Source organism: Seriola dumerili, unplaced genomic scaffold (genome assembly GCF_002260705.1).
Source record: "Seriola dumerili isolate Sdu_G_001 unplaced genomic scaffold, Sdu_1.0 BDQW01000025.1, whole genome shotgun sequence".
Taxonomy (NCBI): domain Eukaryota; kingdom Metazoa; phylum Chordata; class Actinopteri; order Carangiformes; family Carangidae; genus Seriola; species Seriola dumerili.
Window position 1 is genome coordinate 22,243,647 of NW_019174280.1, and position 20,646 is coordinate 22,264,292.

Sequence of the window (20,646 nt, forward strand, 5' to 3'; positions counted from 1 at the left end):
ACTGAACAAACAAATGTTTGGGAAAAGTATCTAATTCTCGTAGTAATTTTTAGGAAGGATGTGTTACTGTGGCGCTGGTTTGTTCATCCCTCCATCTGTCTGTTTGTGGATGGCCTTGACTGGGAACAGGCTTCCTCCCTCCCTCCCTCTGCGGGATGCTTCATGACACTGGCAGGGTGGCATGCTGGGAGTGCAGCGATGAGGCTGTGAAGGGGGCGTCGCCTGTGAGAGCCCATCATTAGCCCCTGCTCCCTTTGTCAAGTGTCTGTCCCCCACCTCCTTTCCTCCCTCCCTCCCTGTCACCTCCTTTCCCTCCTCTCTATCAGCCTCCCTCCCTCTCTCCGTCCACCTCGGTGTTCACCATTTCCTCGGCGCAGCACGAGGTCGGTGTAAAGTGAATAATTAGTTTCCCGATGTGCTGACTGTGCTACGGCAGGGTGAGAAACGGCGTGTTTGTTTCTCCCAACAGGGAGAGGATCCTCGCAGACATGGGAGCAGTAGAAATAGGCGGTGCTGTCAGCTTGTGGGCGGCGCCACGCGGCTGCCATGATAGCATCTCTCTGTTCCCTTTAAAGGTCACCGCTGTTCAGACAGTTTACGGCACGACGCCGGCATGAATTAGCAAATGTTCTGTTGATGAAATCAGACGTTGCCATTAAAAAATAAAAATACTGGTGTGACGGAGCCAGAACTGCAGCAGCTTATCTGTGGGCTGCAGTTGTATCGTATTGTGTGGCGGCGTCACTGACATAATAGTTGTGTCACAATTCAGGGGCACCATCCTTCAAAAGGCTGCGTTTGAGAACCGATTGTGTCACAGCGGCGTGGGTGGACTGTCCCGTTTCAAAGGCTCCTTCCAATCCTTTTCCTGGGCAGTGAAGGCGCCAACAGGTGCTCAGTTCAGCTCAGTTCAACAGCCAACGATACAACTGTTAAAACAAAGGGCCTTAAAACAAGCTTTTGTAAAAGAAAGTTATGTGTTGTTAAAGTTGCTAGGCAACAGGAAGCAATGGGCAGTGGAAATCCTCTGTAGGCCAGACCGTCTCATAGAGAGCTGCAGGGATGCACAACCCGGATGCTAGCGTCACTCTTTTAATGGTCAACCTCTCATTTAGTCTCATTTAGACACTCGTGAGCAACCGAGACATAAAAGCTTCTAGAAATCAGGACCGGAGTATTTACTGGCTGATTTTATGTCGTAGAATAAAACTTGTCATTTCAGTCATCGAACCAAAAACACACGGACGACGGGACGAGGGGACGGGGAAGTGCTAAAATGAAAAATGCTAAAACTAATTGTTGGGTTTCAGGGACTCAACGCTCTCTTTACTGCACCTGCCAGGTAAAGAGGTGAAGTGGATCCGTGTCCAGCGGCGAAGGTTTAAAATGCCAAACAGTTGTAGTATATGACGTGTGTCCTTGTGCAGGATATACGCTCCCACAATCAGCCTCTCCACCCTGCACCCGCCCTGCTTCCTCTCTGCTGGTGTTTTCATTCAGACAGACACTATTCCACCACCTCAGCCCTGCCATGACTAAAGGGATGGAAAAAGCTTTCCCTGGGGGGCTTTTAATGAACCCCCTCCCCATCGAATGCAAACGCAGACACGTGCATAAGGGGCGTGGCTCGGGGCGGACACCTTTTTGTTTATGCCTCCGTCTTTTTGCAGACATGCAGCACCTTCCATCCTTTTAAATCACGGCCTTCACACCTTCAGGTACTTCAGGTCTTCGGCTCCAATTAAAGAACCTAATGAATTTTGTCCACGCGGTGTCTGCGAGTGGCCGCTCGTGTTAACTATTTATAGATCGGCCTCCACCTACCGGTCATGTCCCGCTCGGTAATTGGTTTTTCCCCGAGGGTTCATTCATTTCAAGTTGAAAGTGGCTGGAACATGTGAGGAGGTGGGGGGTTTTTATATGAATCATGAGGGAAGTTGTCGTGTGTTCGCTGCTTTTTTTTATTTTTGACAGAAGTAAAAATAATTCTCGGCGCCCGATGTGGAGATGTTGCAGGAACTCTTAAGGAAGTGATCTGGCGCGCCTCGCGTTTTTCTGGTTGTCACTTTTATTTGCCTCTCGAGCTGTTTCCCGCTGAGGAGCGAGAAAAACCGGGGGAGTACGCAGCAAAACAGCCCCAGCGGCAAGCAGGTGCCGGCTTTTTCTGCGAAGGAGGAATAATTAATCAGCAGAGAGGGGCTGCGTGGGGGGGGGGGGGGGGTTGAAGAGATGAAAGAGTCCTCAGTTCAAAGAGAGAGAGGGAACAGTCAGTGACGACGTCGGCCCTAACTGGCCCCGCACAAGGCTGAGGAGGACGGAGCCGGAGCAGTAAATCATCGTTTAACGGGATTTCACTAATCTGACTCTTAAACAATTGTTCTGTTTGATTACAGCTGATGAGAAGAACAACGTAACTGAATTACACAATGTGTTATTGCAGACTTATTATGCCCACAGACACTGACACTTGTCTTTTATTTGCCGCCGTCTTTTATCAAACCGATCATATCAACTGATTATTGAAAACAAATGTCATGGAATATCTGATCACATTCATTATCCTTCCTCTTATTCTATAGTAAAACTTTTCCCTTTTGATTCATGCATTCCTGGACATTATCCAAAATGTCAGTGATTTCGACTCATTGGTCTGTAATGTTATGAGGTAATAACCTTCCTCTTCAGTGTTTGAGCCTGGAGACGCAGGCGTTACTGACTGATGTGTGATGTGAGTCAGGGTGATCGCAGGGCGTCCACAGTGCTGCACGCATCACAGCGGTGAGAGAGACTCCGTGTGTGTGCGTGTGTGTGTGTGTGTCTCTATGTGACGTCCAGCCCCGTGTGATCAGCTGTGTGAAGTTAAACCGTCTCTCTCTCTCCCCGAAAGAAGCCTCGTTCCGTCCGTCGCCATCCTTCCCTCCAGAGATTATCATTCAACAGCTGCATCGGAGCAGCTTTCATCCCAGCTCGGAGGGAATCAATACACTTGTTTCCCTTCCAAAAGCCGACCCAGTCCGCCTCTGCCAGTCGGGGGTTATGTAAAGAGTCAGGATGCAGAGCGGGGTTTGTGGTTTCAGTCGGAGCTGGCTGCTGCTGTGAGCACATGCGATTAGAGATGCTCTGCAGTCTTGCACTGAGCGTAGCATCACTGCTGCTGCTGCTGCTGCTGCTGCTGCCGCCGCCGCCGCCGCCTGGCCCCCTGCCTGCTCCGTGTCCTGTCACACAGGATTACAGGCACCGGTTGACAGCACGTCGTCACGGCGTGTTCTGCTGCACCGCTGCTGCATATGTGAGTCGGCCATTTCGCTCCCCCGTGGGTTTGATGCCAGGTTGTTGACACGGGTCGAACAGAGCTGATTACAAGCGGCACGGAGGTGATTTTTGCACTCTTCCTGAACCCGCTGACACATCAGAGTCCTAGAGAGACACAGACTCTCGCTTCTACTTTAATTATTATCATATAACACCAGGCAAATCTAAAGGAAACACCTCAGAGAGCCAAACAGGAAGAGACATGGCTTTCAGTTTAAAAGTCCCAGTCCTCGGCACAGACACAAAAAAAACACACACACAAATAATACGGTCGGATTTCTCTCCTCCACCTCCTGTGACAGCCTCTGATTGCACTGACGGGCGCCGCGGCCTCTGTCTGCACCAGCGTCCCATCTGACGGATCGGTCTGTAATTATGTTGAAAGAGAGCGGTCACGGCGTGTCAGTCGGTCCGGAGCTGCTGCGCTTAATTGGAAGAGGAAGGTTTTTTGTTTTGTTTTTTTTTTTCTCCGTGGCCTCGCCGGCATTAACGAAAGACCGGAGACCCAGACAAGAGGGCAGCACTAGATCACGTCGTGAACGCTGCGATCTATCAACAAGACCACAAGGTTAAAGACCACAGTGCTTTTAATTTAACATTTCTACTGAAAGAATAGAGAAAAGTTAAAGGCTGTGGCTCCTGTAGTGGCCATTCCTTCTTTTTCTTTGGTTACAGGAGCAATCAGAGGTAAGATGAGAGTACCTACCTGTACCCACCTGTATTATATTAAACTGGATAGAACAACAAAGGTATGAATACATTAATAAACCTTATATACAGTATTATGGGTAGTGACACTTTACGATATGAAGTGTTGGTGCTGACGTTCTTGACGACGTACAAAACAGGAAATGTAAATGTAAGGAAACCGGAGTCAAAATGGAAACAGACCTGTGAACCTCAGACTTCGGCCTGAGGAGAGGTCGCGGTCGTCATGGAAACCGCGGGGAGTCATCCTCCGGGAGTCGGTTACAGTCTCTCATCTGCCTCCAGTCTCCAGCAGCTTGTCATTACACTGGTTGGTGATTGATGGAAGAGTGAGACTCCTTCTTCCCATGATCCTCCTCTTGTTTATTCCCGCTCCTGAGAAGTGGGGGGGGGGAGCCCACGCTCCTCCTCCTTCATTACCCCCCCCCACCCCCCCACCCCCTCCCTGCTCCTCTCTGCAGTCAGATGAAAGGGAAGCAGGGGGAGAGACAGAAGGAGCAGCGGCAGTGAAATATATTCTCCAGTGACACATTCGATGACAGACTGGAGCTGAAGGCGAGCCTGGCACCGAGGCGAGCCTGGATCAATCGCCTGTTGTGTCTGCGCTGATAAACCACGCAGTTATTTTCAGCCTTGTTTTGCAGAGAAACAATTAGATGACATTAATTCCTCTGGGAGAGCGCTAACTTGTCTGAGGGTAATGTGGCGCCCCGCTGCGCTGTGGCTCCTGTCTTTTCTTTTTATTTATTTTTTATTTTTTTAAATTCAGCGTTTAATTTTGCTGAGGGGAAGACCGTGCTAGTTTAGTCATAAACAAACCATTCAGCAAGTATTTCAAGATGTTTTGTCTCACGTCTGTAGTCTGGAGCTGTCTGTATATTATTCACAAACACAAACATCCCTTCCTTTTCTTCAACATGGCTTATCTTCACGTCAACAGTGGATACAGTCCTGGCTCGCTGACATACAATGGTTTAGTTATTACAAAATAAAAGTCAAACAACTCTTTTGTAACACTTGTTGGTCGTAGTGATTGGGTGATTTCTGGTGCGATACTAAATGCTAAATACTAATACTAATCCCCAAAGAGGTTTATAGTAAGAGTAAAAACCTGAATGGCACTGAGCAGAAGGCCAAACAATCCTACACATTAAAGACAGTGATTAAAAAAAGTCCTTCAGTTTTCCAAGCCCAGTAAACACTGGGGTAAATGATGAACACCCAAATCCAGTTTCTTCTTTCTATTTCATAGATAAAGACGAGTTTACTTGATTCCAATATGAAGTTCTCTCTCGTGTGTTAAATACTCGTCCCAGTGTAAACATGATGATAAATGACAAACAGAGTTGTCTGTTTCTGTGAAATCGAGGCTGTTTAGATTAAACAGTGGTTCTGATGTTAGCACATCAAATCCATTTTAGTCAAACTCAACACGAGTTCAGATTTAAGTGCAAATCAGCAAAGCAGGCTCTGAGCCTCTCTTCTGATTGGCTGACTGTTTTCTGAGTGATCTAATAAAAAAATGTTGAAGATTTCAGGTAAAAACACTCAGAGAAACCAAATCCTGCAAGGTTTGGATGGTGGGTCCAGGTGGGCGGGGCTTGGTGACTGCTTTGTTGTGACATCACAAAGTTCCAGAAGTCCTGACGGCTGGTTTTAAGGCTCAGTTTCTGAATACAGGCTGTGTGCATTTCTCTGTGGACTGAGGCTTTGATACTTTCACAGTATTAATATAGAAGCTAGAGCTGATCTATAATCACACTACACATGGACACAGACCTTTACACTGGAGGAGCTTTAAAATAAAAGGTGTTCATTGTTTGGTTTGGAGAAAGTTAGGGTTGTGTCGTAACTAAACTTATCTTCAACCTCTTAAGTTTCAGTTTACCAACATGCAGGAGTGTAACTTTTTACATAAGGACAATGATGTGAAATGGTGGAAGTGCGGGCCGCAGGGTGAAAGACCAGAGCTGAATGCTTTGATAACATCCAACATGGGGAGGGCAGGTGAAGAGTCTCACCTCTGGCAGCTCAGGTCGACTTCCACCGTAACACCGGCGTCCAGTCGTCCTCCCACCACTCTCCATTAAGATCAACACGGCAGCGCGGCGCCTCCACACCCCCCCGCCATCAGCGTGATAGGAGCCGTTATTCCTCCTGACCGTGAAAGAGCCACCACACTGTTTGTATGAGTCATCCAGAGACCGAGCTGCGTGTCAGGCTATAAAAGAAAAAGGTCCCTGCCTCCCAGACCAGAGTGCTAATCAGTGGAAGAGCGTCGTCTGTGGAGAGAGCAGTGTGAAGTGGAAACCTCAAACAGAGATGATGAGTTCACTTCCGCTCGGCGAGCTGTGCAGGCGAGCGCTCGTTCTTCTTCCAGACGCCGCGTTTCGTCTCATCGATCCCCCGGTCGAGCCGATAGTCGCCGAGTTCAAATCACTGTTTGCGTTCAGGCGCTGCAGGCCTGTGTGTGTTTTTATTTCTTGTTGCTGCGTAACACCTCGACGGAGCTTCTTCAGATTTGGCACAAACGTTCACTAGGACTCAAGGATGAACTGATTACATTTTGATGGTCAAAGGTCAAGGTCACGTGACCTCATAAAATGCGTTTTTGGCCTTAGGAATGTGATTTCTCTGTAACGCCTCGAAGGACTTTCTCCAAATTTGGAGTTTTGGAAAAACATTGTCCTGCACCAAAGGATGAACTGATTAGATTCCGGTGGCTACAGGTCAAAGGTTAAGGTCACTGTGACCTCACAAAACATGATTTTGGCTTTGTGAATGCAACATCTCCAGAACTCCTCAAGAAAATCTCTTCAAATTTGGCGCAAACGTTCACTTGGACGTTGGAGGATGAACAGATTACACTTTGGTGGTCAAAGGTCAAAGGTCACGGTGACTTTACAAAATTTCACACAAATGGTTCATATTTTATCTGACTGGATAAACAGGGGTGTAACCTGAAACCAGTCTGAGTGGCGGAGGGATACGACCACGAGGAGTTGATTCTAGTAATTTAATGTGATTTTTCGAAACACTTCGTCACCATGATTTATCTCACAAGTCCAGTTTCATCCAAACCAACCGCCTGTTTTTTCTTTCTCTTCTCTCAGATTATAGATAATGGGCTGTGTGCAATGCAAGGATAAGGAAGCAACCAAACTCACAGACGACCGAGATACCAGCATCTCCCAGGGAGCCGGATACCGCTATGGGGCCGACCCCACGCCGCAGCACTACCCCAATTTCGGGGTCACCGCCATCCCCAACTACAACAACTTCCACGCCCCCGTCGGACAGGGGATGACCGTCTTCGGGGGAGTCAGCACTTCCTCTCACACTGGAACTCTGAGGACTCGTGGCGGGACGGGTAAGAGACGTGATGTTCACAGATATGAAATATGAAACATGATCCTCTCAGTTTTCACTGTCATGGTGAATGATAATGAGTCTCATACAATCAAGGTTATTCTTAGTTAATAGAGATTCTCCCTTCAACACATCGTTACTGTTTTTATTCCAATCGCTCATTTTTAATTTAATTCATCATTGAACTCTATGGTAACATCAGTGTCGATCATCTCACGTTCATCAGAGTCAGAATATTTTATTGATCTCAAAGGATGGAGATGCAACAGCAAAGAACAGAGAATGAGATTATAAAGATAAAAAGATAAAGATGAAATATAAACATAAAATGTAAAAATACGTCCTTATACTGTGACATATGAATAGAAGATAGAAATATGTAAGTGTATGTGCCACTGCTATTGAAAGATGATCGCCCTGCACCTGCAGTGGGGCTGTACTGTCCTGTACACGACTGAGCAGAGCGTCTCTCTCAGTGAAACGACCCTGATTTTAAAAGATTCTTCACATGTGAAGTAAACGAGAGACGGAAGTTATTGTACAAAGGAGAAGTGACATCAAGAGAGGAAATAATGTGATGGGTGCTTCTCGGAGAAATGAGCCTCAGTCGTTTGACGGAAGAGAGACGGATAAAGTTTAAAGGTCACGTCTGTTCTGTTCATTCACACACACACACACACACACACACTGTGTTGTGTTCACTGGCTCGCAGCAGCCTACACACACACACAAACACACACACAAACACCTCCGTATGCAAAAGCACAAACATTGTTCGAGCTGTTAAAGACTTCCCATGGCATCCCGAAATCCTGACAGTCCTCGCCTCACAGCCCCCCCCCCCCCCCCCCCCCCCCCCCCCCCCGGCCCTTCGGGAACGTCCGGCTGGCATTAGCGCGGGGCTTTGTGCGGCGGGCTCATTGTTTAGGTAGGGAATATTCCTACTCAGGATATCCTTTATGTCTGACTGAGCTCAGGCTGCTGTGCAGAGGAACTCAGCATTTCCACTCAACTTAGCAGGAGTCCTCTGCCTCAGAGTGTGGATTATTTTCTGCACCGCATAATCCAAATCCACACGGCAGCAGAGGGAGGAGAGAGAGAGAGAGAGAGAGAGAGAGGGGTTTAGCTTTTTAATTTTCTACCATTGGGGACATTTGGACATAAGCCACCCTCTCCTCTCAACCTCTGTTACAACACAGCTGCCTAACTGCCACAGTCACCGCTCCGCAGTCACACACATCTCATTGATTATCAGTTGATCTTTTTTGCTGATGTCATTTTCCCAAATGGAAATTCACAGCCACCCCTGTGACCTTATGTAAGTAATTGAGTGAGATCCCCGAAGGCGGTTTCAGAGTGAATCAACAAACCGGTTTCTACCTCGCGCCCACCTTTGCTGACCCGAATGGAACATCTGAACGCTGCAAACCACAGCTGTGGTGCGTTCAGGGTCTTGTTACTGCTGTGAAGGTTAGAAAGCCAAAGTGAAACTCTCTCTGTCTGCTCCCCCCTTCGCTTGTTTGTTATCACATGAACAGCAGAAGGTCCTTTCTATCTACAGTCCCATCAGCCACAGCCTCAAATACCCTCTTCATATCAACATTTCCCAGAAAGCCTCGCTGCTGAGAGCGTCTGAAGTGAAATGACTTGAATAAAATGCAATCAAGAGAGTTTAAGTGGACTTTGAAGAAGTGCCCATTCAACTTCCATTTGTCAAACACTCAGAGGCATGAAACAGCTCGACAGCCGCGGTCACCTCGGACCTGCTGTTGTCTGAGCGCCGCTCTCGTCTCCGCGCTCGTGTTCTTTTGTTCCGAGGCGAGAAAAATCAAGCGAGACAGTGAGACAGACGGAGCTCCAGTTTATTACAGTTTGAGTCTTATTTTCATTCTTTAATCTTTCCTGTTGGTCATTACAATATTGTGCGTTGGAACAGATTTCTAATTAGTCTGTTAAAAATCAGTATTGTGAGCAGTTTGTAAGTTTAGCAATTGCTACATAGCTAACGTTAGCATAGCATTAGCAGCCGTTTACTGACCAGTCCAGAGGAAAACGTTGTGAGTTCGGCATCAAACTTTATTCTTTTACTCGTCAACAGCTGTCTCCAGAGGTGGAAAGTGACGCCAATGTTCACTCTTGTTAGCGTGCTAACTAGTTAGCTTCAGCCTGTCACTTTCAAATACACGAGTAGCGCCCTGAAAGAGTAGCGCTGCTCAGAGGACGTGTTATAACCTCCTGTATTGTAAACACGTTAATGGCAGGACTGGTAAGTAAACGGCTGCTAATGCTAACGTTAGCTATGTAGCAATAGCAATGCTTACAAATAGCTCTTTTAATTACTTGATCAAAGTAATGTAACTGATTAGCTTTGGTCCCTTTTCGGCACCATTAATTTATTCAGTTGCTGCCCTCTAAAAACGTCACAACCTAACGAGCTCTCGTTATTGATCCAGATAAACATGTTTATCATGTTAAGAGGACGGTGCCAGTTTACAGGAAGTGCATATTCTCCGTATCCGGAACGGCTAAGTCAAAGGCGACTTGGCCGTTTGAGTCTAGACTCGTCGTCAGACTCAGTTTCAGTCAGTACGAGTGTATTTGTTCATAGTGTGAAAATCTCTGCAGTTTTCTCTCCTCACCACAGACGCCTACAGCATGAGGGAAGCTGTGGACATCAGCTTTAATGAAACTGTGTGAAGTAAAAACACTTGGCAGTATAAACTTATAGAAAACAAATACTCCTCTATCCCAGCCACCGCGGTTCCCCCCCCGGTCGTGTTGCTCTGCAGAGATGTCGGTGAGATAATGTCTGAGAAAAAGGTTTTTTCAGGCCGCTGGTTTTTTCGTCTGGAGTGGAGTCAAACCGGAGCGAGGGAGCCCAGAAATCCCAGCTTCGGTTAGTGGACAGTGACGGGCGCTGGCTGCCCTGCGAGGGAGGCTCCACATTACTGTCGGTTCATGCAGTTCAGGTGGTGGATTTGCTTCGGGCGAGCAGAAACACTGCACTTTTCTAAAGCCACTGAAACTGTGTTACAGGGATTTAGCTGATGCACTTATCAGGAGAAACACACAGCGAGTGTTGACAGTGGTTACACAGTCAATTCAATTACAGATTTAATTGTCAAACTGCTGTATAACCCCCCCCACCCCACCCCACCCCCCAACCCCCCAATTAAAAGTCCGTCTTTTCACAATGTAGTTTTACATTTTGTCTTAATTTAACTGAAGTGGTTTTAAAATCCAGAGTGTGTGTTCCCAGTATTTCCCTCCCTCTGTTATCATACCTTCATATTATCGACTGTGTTGTTATATTAATGTTTTAACAGTCTTGAGTTTTTCTCTCCTTCACACCTTTCATTTGTACTGTTAACAAACCCCCGCCGCCGCCGCCGCCGCCGCCGCCGCCGTTCTCTCTGTTCACACCTCCCACAATTAGCCTAAACTGCTTTATCACTCGTGCCACAAGCGGCGAGCAGTGAGCAGGAGTCTGAGGCTGAGGCGGTATTCATGTGAGAGAGGGAAGAGCTACCGGGGGGGGTATTAAAATGAAAAGCCACTGTTCTTTTTTTACTTCAGTGATGACAGTAAAATTAGGAGGATTAGTGAAGATGCAGGAGGAAGAGGAGGAGGAGGAGGATAAGAGCCAGTGACTTCAGGTTAAAGAGTTTTATTTCTGTAAATGTTGTTCTGCCATCATGAAGCAGATTCGACCTCAGACAAAGTTGTGTTGTAGTGATGCTTCACAGTGGATAAATATAAATACTGCAAGACGAAGGGGATTAGTAGCTGGTTTGTGCGACATGTCATCTGACCAGAAGTGTTTATGTCTGTTCTGAAGGATCACCCTGCGTCGCCTCCGTGACCTTTTCCCCAAGAGTTCTTCGCCATTTTCCTGTCTTTGCTGTCTGTTTGCGATGAGTCATGTGACACCATGTTTATCATCTTGGTTTAGCATGTTAGCTTCATGCTTATTGGTGTTAAACACAGAGTTTTGCAGGTGTTTAGAAGGGCGGCCTCTGTGGCGTCCAACAAAACCTCAGGATCCGTCCTGTCCTGACTCCAATCTGCAAATCCACCAAGTAGATGTTTTTAAAATTTCACCGGATGAATAATAATTTGTCCGTCTGGTAGCAACAGATCAGAAGTCACAAAAATGATTGTGTTTGATCCTCTGGGGACCATGAAGGACTGGTTTGTTTTTTTAAATAAGATTTTAGATAGATTTCTCATCATATACAAAACACACTTCCCACATATTCCCATAAATATACTCACACACACACACACACACACACACACACACACACACATCTTTGAGGTTGAGGTTTATGGTTTTTATTTGGTTTTCTTATGAATTGTTGCTCAGAATGTTAATGTCAAATATATAAATGTAGAAGTAAGATCAGATATGAATTTAGAGCGCCACAGTTTCATTGCAGGGGAGGAAATACCGACGGTGTCTGGTCAAGAGTCATCGACTGTGACGTTCGATGAGTTCTCATTAAATTCAACACAAGCAACTTGCAGTTGAACCAGAGACTGGTTCTTATTTGATCCGAGCTTCCGGCGCTCTGTCCGTCCAGTGTGTGAGTCTGAGCTTCATCTTCATCTTCATTCACTAACCTGCTGACGCTGAGTTTTTTATCGCTCCCGCAGGAGTCACCCTCTTCGTGGCACTTTACGACTACGAGGCGCGGACAGAGGACGACCTCAGCTTCAGGAAAGGAGAGAGGTTCCAGATCATCAACAGCACGTGAGTCACCGCGGCCGCACTTATCGCACTGAGTGCAACTTTCCCTCCTTTCGTCGCCGTGTTAACGGAGACGCTGCAGCTTGTGCACGGAAACGTTTTGGTTTTTCATAATGTGGAGCCCGATAAGTCAGCTGCTCCTCACCCTGTGGAGCCGTGAAGCAACAGGGCGCAGTATTAAAGGCTGCAACACATTTTGAAATGAGGTGAAAGTGGTGGTTTGAACATGCAACATGACAATCAGTGGAACACAGTTTATGTAAGGTTTATGGAGGGTGGAGCCGCGGCACCAGCCAGCAGTGATGAGTGTGGCCTTCCCTTCAAGACTTCCCTCTGGGCTTGGACAGGAAGTGCCTTGTTACACCCACAGTGATGTTAGCTCGCCTTTTTCTTCCAGACAACCAGTATGTACTTGGTGTGTGTGTGTGTGTGTGTGGGTGGATGGGAGGAGAGTCAGGATCATCTGCCAGCTCATAGCCTGAGCTTGTGGATGGTTTTCATTTTCTGTCGGTGTGTCATGGTGCCGGAGTGAAAGCTGGGCTGCCCGTCCGCTTGTTTAGGTTTCTGCGGCGGTGCACAGATATCTGAGGAGGCGGGGAGACTGCAGCGACCGTGGTTCTCCTTTAGATGCTGATTGTAATGAGGCGGCTCGGCGTGTGCGCCGCAGAGGCGCAGCAGGTCAGCTGTCACTCCGCCGAGTCGTCTCTGATTTCTGTGCAAACAGACGAACACACAGCCAGCAGAATGAGATAATGTTTTATGGCAGCCCTATTATTAGCGTTGCTCCGATACTGATACCAGCGTCTGTGTGATGCGGCCTAAAGTGCTGGATCGAAACTTTATAGGTTCACATCCAGATAAAACAGCAGTTTTCCTGGAAATCAATTCTTTGCTGCTGTGAAACAGAAGCTCACACAGTCAAATCAGACACTGAAAGAAAGATTTTAAAGCATTTTTCCCCCCCCCCCCCCTCCCCATGATGAATTGTAAAATCTCTCTACTGTACACGGCTGCCTTATCGCCTCAGCCTTTGGCCCAGCGAGGTCAGTCTTCCTCCTCTCCACACCCAGTTAGCATCCTGTCCCAGCCGGCGTCTTGCACATTCCACCGCACACCTAGGCCACCACACCACGCCACCACCAACCCCCTCCCCCACCCCATTAGAGCTCAGACTCCCTCCACCTCTTCCTCCCTGCATCTTCTCCCCACCTCCCTCTGTCTGCCCACGCCTCCTCTGCCTCAGACTGGAGCTTCTTTAGACTGACCCCTGCTGGACAACGTCGGGAAAAAAAATCCTCCTCAAAAATCCTCCGACTGCCGCGCCGGCCTGTCAGAGCTGGCAGGAAGTGAGTGACAGATGCCCAAACAGGCGGGGCTCATGTGAAGCAGAGATCCCAGCCCCCCCCCCCCACAGCTGACAGATGGCAATGTTGTCCCTTTTTTTTATTTTGCGATGGCATCCTCCATCCACCATCAATGTTTATCAGGTGCTGCATTGAGCTCAGGCTGGTTACGACCCGCCGCGAGTGTGTCAGTGTGTCTGTGGCGTCTTCAGACATAACCAGGAAGTAGCTCCTGTTCTCAAGTCTGCGCTGTAAGTGAATGAAACCAGTGTTGCTCCGGTTGAACTGCCTGCAGGCTGCGAGTAAACCGCTGTGGTGTTGTGAATGGAGCTGTGCCGTGTGACTCCTCTCAGTCAGCGCAGCCCTGTGTTTGATTATCCTCTCATCAGCAGTCACCACGTGCACACAGAGAGAGAGCGAGAGAGGATTTGAATCCGTTCTCAGACAGGAGGGAGGGTCTTTGTTTACTCTTGTTGTTTTCTGTCTTTTTGTGGCGGAGCGCAGTTGGTTTAAGGGGGTTTGTTTCTGGAGACAAAAGAGGCTGCGGGACAGACTGGGGACCCACCCCACCCCGTCTGTCGGTGTCTCTCCGGCTTCACATACCGACACAAACACATCCCCTCTCTCTCTCTCTCTCTCTCTCTCTCTCTCTCTCTCTTTCTCTCTCTCTCTCACACATACTTTCCTCCCTCAGAAGACAGACTGTGGAGCCCTCCCTCCTCTCCTGAGGGATCCTCTCTGAACAAAGGGAAGCAGGCCTGTTTCTGCCTGGGATGTCGTCCCCAGGCGATTCCCTATCATGGCTCTATTCAGCTGAAATGAAGGACCAACAACAACACCCCACCCCCACCCCCCCTCTATACAAACACACACACCCAGAGCCATTCCCCTACTGGCGTGTGGAGGATGTGACAGAGAGCGGCGCAGGGTGGCACTGAGACGCTGTCAAAGCTGAGACACGTACACGTGTGATTGTGCGTTCATGTGCGAGTATTGGTAACGACAGACGGTAAACCACTGCTGTCCTTAAAGGCAGCTGGATATTGATATGTGTGAAGAAGAGAGAGGAGGAGTGAAGGAGGGACATGAACAGATAGAGGCTGTAGTTTCTTTTTTAGCAGATATTATTCAAACAGGAAGAAATAGTGTATTTGTTTGGGACTATTTTCAGCTGTGGATGAATACTTTCACATGGTTCTTTAAGGGCATTAAAGGCAGTGGTGAAGGTGAAGAGCAGAAGCTGTTCCAGTCAAATGCTTCAGTGGCATCAGCAGACCTTTACGCTGCAGTGCATCATGGTCTTCCTGTACGATTGTTGGACGCTGAGCGAAGGACAACCGTCCATACTGAGACTGTTTCCCCCCTTTTAATCTGTTCGCTGTATCTGTGTCGAAAAATATCTCTAGGTGGCATCATAACCTTTTGAGCTCAGGCGGTTATTGACAGGAGCGAGTTAAACTCCAAATAACACATTAGGGTGAAAGTGCTCTGCGATTGATTTCTCCTGTGAGCTGCACGCCGCGGTCAGACGCCGGCGTTTCAGCGGTCACTCAAGACTTATCAAAACTGTGGCAAGTAACGAAGGAATTTAATGCATTTCACAGTTTTTCTGACTTTTAAAAAAAACGAAGATATCGGAATAAGGGAGGAAGTGTGGGATTTTAAGGCTTAAAGAAAGAGGGAAATGTGAAACGCGAGGAAGGGAGAAAGATGGAGGACGAGCAGCTGAGGGAGTGGACGGGTGAAAGAGTCTTGAGGCCGCGGCGAGGGACAGATGTGTCAGAGCTGGTGGTCAGTGAGGAAGAGAGAAGCGGCTGCGTGGGGCTGAGAGGTCTTTAAGGAGCCTCTCCTCCCTCCTCCTCTTTCCACTCTCAACACATTTCGAAGCGGCGGCTAAAATCCCGATTCATGTGTCGCCAACGTCACTCGCAAGCAGCTGACTGCAGAGGATGAAGACCGAGCCGCTGCTGTCGCAGCAGGAGCAGTTGAGCTTTACCTTTTCTTCGTTAAACACTTGCATATGTTTCCTTCCTGATGAATCTCGTGTCTGCGCGTTAAGTTCTCACCTGCGGCCAGTTTAGCTTAGCACAGAGATCGGAGGCAGCGGAAACAGACGGTCCGCCAGTAACTAAAACAACGAACAACATTACATTCCCTTAAATTTTAACATTTTAAAATCAGTTCCTGCAGGATTCCACGTTTGAGAAAGAGAGAGAGAGAGAGAGAGACCTGACGTCTGTCCTCTGAGCGTGGAGCTGGGGTCGGGATGTCGTTGGCTCAGCTGAGCAGAAACACCAGGAGCAGGGGAAACAGCTGAAACTCGAAGCTTTCGTCTTTGTCTTCTTCGCGTATTAAAATAACAACATCCTCCAGCTCTCCACACTCACGCTCATCTCACCATCAACAAGGACGGAAGTAACAGGAGGAAAACTTTATAGCTGAACTTGTGTATTAAAATATGATCGGACAAAAACCAGGAGAGGGAGGGGGGCGGAGGGACGGCTACAGAGGGTTGTTATAGATGTTTCTATAACAGAATCTTTATCTTATTATCTAATCTGACTTCTACAGCAGCAGCTGCACAGCACAACTTCCTGCTGCAGTTTCATGCAGGCGTGAAACTATAGCGTTTATTAACCCTCTGAGGTCTGACGGCATTTTTTTCCATTTCTCCATTATTTCTAATATTCACGTGACAGTTTTCAGATCTCAGCTCAGCTCTTCAGATGTTTCGTGAAAACAAACCTTCGCTGTTGTGGATCGATTGTTTTGATGCTTCAGACGGGTTCATCAAAGTCTGTGGAGTCATAAAGATATTGTGCAATATAAGAGTAGGACAGTGTGTACATGTCTTTGTGGACTTCAGTGTGTGTGTGTGTGTGTGTGTGTGTGTGTGTGTGGCTGCCACGTAACTCTCTGCTTTATTCTTTACACACTCACTTGTTCCGACGTGTGATCAGGTCCAACTGAAGAAGAAGGACAAGAGAGGACGTCAGCTCGTACATGAAGTGTAATAATGTGTTTCTTCTCTTCTTGTCTTCTCTCTCTCTCTCTCTCTCTCTCTCTCTCTCTCTCTCTCTCTCTCTCTCTCTCTCTCTCTCTCTCAGTGAAGGGGACTGGTGGGACGCTCGCTCGCTCACCACTGGAGGCAGCGGCTACATTCCCAGTAATTACGTGGCTCCAGTGGACTCCATCCAGGCTGAGGAGTAAGTTGTGTGTGTGTGAGTGTGAGTGTGTGTGTGTGTGTGTGTGTGTGTGTGTGTGTGTGTGTGTGTGTGTGTGAGTGTGTGTGTGTGTGTGTGAATGCTCCTCAGAGAGCCACGGTACACTGGTCCAGGACTGGTGACTCTCATGTGGGAGGTGCTCTAAAATAGCTTGAGATTAGTGGACGCAGGGCCGCAGCCCGACACATGTGCAGAGAGTTAATACTATTTCTACGTTTCTCCTTCCATGGATTTAGAGTTTGAAATGTCAGAGCAGCTGTGGGACAGAGGTGGGACTTCACTGTATTGATATACATCGACATGTGATGGGTGGAAAAGAAGGAGTAAATTACTTCTCCCTCAGTGTTGACCGGTGTCACGAGAAAACAAATAAGTATCGATGGAGTTTCCTCCTCTGCCTCTGCTCTGAATAAGAGTTTTTCCAGGTTTGGAGACTGTTTAGTTTCAACCCTGAATTTTAATAAATTACTTTTTTGTATTTCTTGTCGTGCAGTAATTTTGCACCTGATGCAGATTGTAGTGATGAAATCAGAGGGTCACCTGCAGCTCAGAGACATGAAAAGACTTATTCCTGTATACATGTATGTTCATTAAAAAACACACACAGTTACACTGACTGAGATAAAACGAGAAAAGCCTCCAATAACACTCAAAGAGATTAACGATGTTCCTCTGGAGCCAGAGCAGAAGTGGTCTCCTCTGAATCCACTGTTGGAGTGTTGGACTGTTGGACTGTTGGAGTGAACATGTTCTGTCCCGTGATTGCAGCTGGTACTTCGGTAAACTGGGCCGTAAAGATGCGGAGAGGCAGCTGCTGTCCACCGGCAACCCACGAGGGACCTATCTCATCCGGGAGAGCGAAACCACAAAGGGTAAAAAACACCGGACCCAAACTCACACCATCCACCGCTCATGAGTTGTTTCCATAGCGACGAATACTGAGAAGTGTCAGTCGCAGAAAAGTGAACATTAAGTTTTGTTTACTCATTATTTGATGAAATATTTCCTGATTTAAATCTAAATGAAACTTTTATTATTCCTCCACGACAGCGACAGCCGCGGCCGGAGACATTATGTTTTGTCATTATGATTGCGGTTGTCAGAGGTCAAAGGTCACCGTTATCATACAAAACACATTCTTGGCCACAGCTGAAGCATTCAGACACTAATTATGACAAAATAATTCCTCCACTGTATATTTTACATGAGTCTGGACGGACGTGGATGTAAACTGTGACCTCGCTGGTTTGGCGGAGGGATACATCCGCAGGGCGTCACCCTCACCCCCTGGTCTGTGTCCCACAGGTGCCTTCTCCTTGTCCATACGAGACTGGGACGACGTGAAAGGCGACCACGTCAAACATTATAAGATCCGCAAGCTCGACAGCGGCGGCTACTACATCACCACCAGAGCTCAGTTCGACACGTTGCAGCAGCTCGTCCAGCACTACTCAGGTACGAAAAACTGTTCGCTCACGTTCACGATGTTCGTTTCACGACAGCTCCAGTTTCATCTTCATCTTTATTTTAAGACATATTCTGCACAGAGGAAGACACCAGCGAACTCAGGAATAAAGAGCATGTAAATATAGACCGGACTTAAAGCTGCATTAGGCAGCGTCACACCTGAATGAGCTTGAACGATAAAAGGTTTTCATCACCATTAGGCGACACCTGCGAGAGTATAAGGGCCACGTTGAGGGAAAAAATAAACTAGAAATTTCAAGAATAATTAATTGTAATTTTACAAAAAAAAATTCATAATATAATTTTATAAGAAAAAAGTCATAATGACATTTTTAAGATTTTAAAATTTTACAAGAAAAAAGTTTTTTTTTTTAGTCATAAGAATTTTTTTTTTTTTTTTAAAGTAAAAATTAAATTTTACAAGAAAAAAAGTCATAAGAAAATTTTTTTAAAAGTCATAATTTTACAAAAAAAATCATAAGAAAATTTTACAAAAAAAAGTAAAAATTAAATTTTACAAGAAAAAAAGTCAATGTAATTTTACGAGAAAAAAAGTCCTAATAAAATGAGAATAAAGGTTTAATTTTTTAATTTTGCATTTTTTTTTCTAGAAGGGAAATAGAAGCTTTAAAATGAGCTTTCACAAATAAGGAGAAACTTCATCTTTTGGTTCATAATCATCATCATCATCATCATCATCAGGACATTGAAAAGATTGTGAAGAAACTGAGTCTATTCTAATGTTAGACGGACAAACAGCAGCTGCCACTGACTGACCTTTCACCTGTTTTTATTGGTTGATCTTAAAATTACAACTTTATTCTCAACACATCTGATTTTTCTTCCTCAGTGTGGCCCTAATACTTTGTCTTAGACATCACTTTTTTATTTTCACTTTAAATTTCTGTATCTCGCTGTGAAGCTCTATTGACTCGTGCAGGTTAAAGCCTTCAGCGGTGAAATAATCTGGTGTTTTTAACTAACCTGAAAACCAGCGAGGCTTCCTCTCAATGGTCTGGCTGCAACATGCCCCTCACTGAAAGTGCACAGAGGAGGACGTCGTGGAGGCCCACTCTCCGTTAGAGAGGGAAACAGACAGATGTTGCCATAGAGAGATTTGTTATGGTGGAGACAGAGCATCAACACTGTTGCCTCATTTGCACAACGTTAAAGTCCCCCTCTTCTGTCTGATTGATCCGGGACGCATTACGCACACACTGTTACACTGTGTAATTGCATTTTGTCTGGCGGCACATTTTCACATAGAGGAATAAAAGGCGGCACTGAGCACGAGACGCTACCAGAAAGAAAAAAGAAAGCTACTGCGCCGCAACCTGTTTAGTCATTTAGGTTTCGCAGTTGTTTTTTTTTAATGCAGCTGTTTGTTACACAGAGGGAGACGGGGAGTTTTTAGTGTGTCAGAGTTTGAGTTTACGTCACTGTGAGCTCATCCGGGATCTGAGTTTTCACCCCGTTCCTCCTGCGTCTGTGCTGCTGACACACACCTTCTCTGATCACATTCACAGGATGATTTCGTTTTACTGAAGTATTCAGTTGTTTTCTGTCTTCTTTTGTGTTTATCTGTGTTCTTTGTTCTCTCACACGTGTTCTGTTTTATCACTCTCATCCTCAGTCTCCCTCTCTCTGTGAAAAGGATATTATTCCTGTCATGCTCCAATTGGCACATTGACATTTCGATGTTTAAGCCCTAAAATCAACACCATGGATTTTCTGTACGTCTGTGTCATGGAACATGAAACGTCCCTCTCACAGTTTTCTCACTCAGCTCCAGACGACATACGGAGGCAGCGACACACCTCTGCCAAATAACCTCGACTTCTTTTCAGGGCTGGTGCTTTCATGGCTTCTCTGCTTTCTTCTGCGTCTCATCGTCTTTAAAGAGCCACGTCACATTCGGTGCAATATTTATTCAGACGAAGCTGAAGAGAGACGGAAAAACAAGAACACGCTCGGCCTTGAGGATTTGAATGACAACACATTTAAAGTGAAGCTATAGAAGCAGAAAAGAACACACGGTGCATTATTCCTCTTGCTAACGAAGCACAGCAACACACCTACAGGCCTCTGTGTTCAGAAGCTAATGCTGGCTAATGTTAGCAAACAACACGGATATTTCTCTGTAACTTTCATGAATCTTCTTCTGCTCAGACGCCGTTTCCACGACAACAGAGTTTCCCAACCTTTTCCATCCCAACAGATAAAACGTTCTCAGAGCAGTTTTAATTTGTATTTACTGATATTTAATGATAACGAGAAAACATTCAGGACTGAAGAGAAAGCAGGGAAAACTCCACCGTCTCTACAGAGGATTATAACTGTGATTGACCTAAAAAAAAATTATATTTTAATGTTTTTAAAGATCATTTCAATTTAAAACATTTAAAAACATTATTTATACATATATATATTTATATAATTTTATTTTTTCACTAGAATTACACTGATACCTTTG

General features: G+C 46.3%; 1 protein-coding gene across 6 annotated transcripts in view; it reads left to right on the top strand.

The window, feature by feature from the left end:
• Positions 1-20,646, top strand: part of fyn (FYN proto-oncogene, Src family tyrosine kinase) — a 58,764-nt gene that overhangs the window by 27,155 nt on the left and 10,963 nt on the right. For all 6 annotated transcript variants that reach the window (XM_022764307.1, XM_022764348.1, XM_022764325.1 and 3 more), the window contains 5 exons: positions 7,134-7,390; positions 12,046-12,142; positions 16,590-16,688; positions 17,475-17,578; positions 18,012-18,161. In XM_022764307.1, the coding sequence (XP_022620028.1) occupies positions 7,144-7,390; positions 12,046-12,142; positions 16,590-16,688; positions 17,475-17,578; positions 18,012-18,161 (697 nt within the window). In that variant the 5' untranslated portion in view covers positions 7,134-7,143. The remainder of the gene's footprint in view (positions 1-7,133; positions 7,391-12,045; positions 12,143-16,589; positions 16,689-17,474; positions 17,579-18,011; positions 18,162-20,646) is intronic.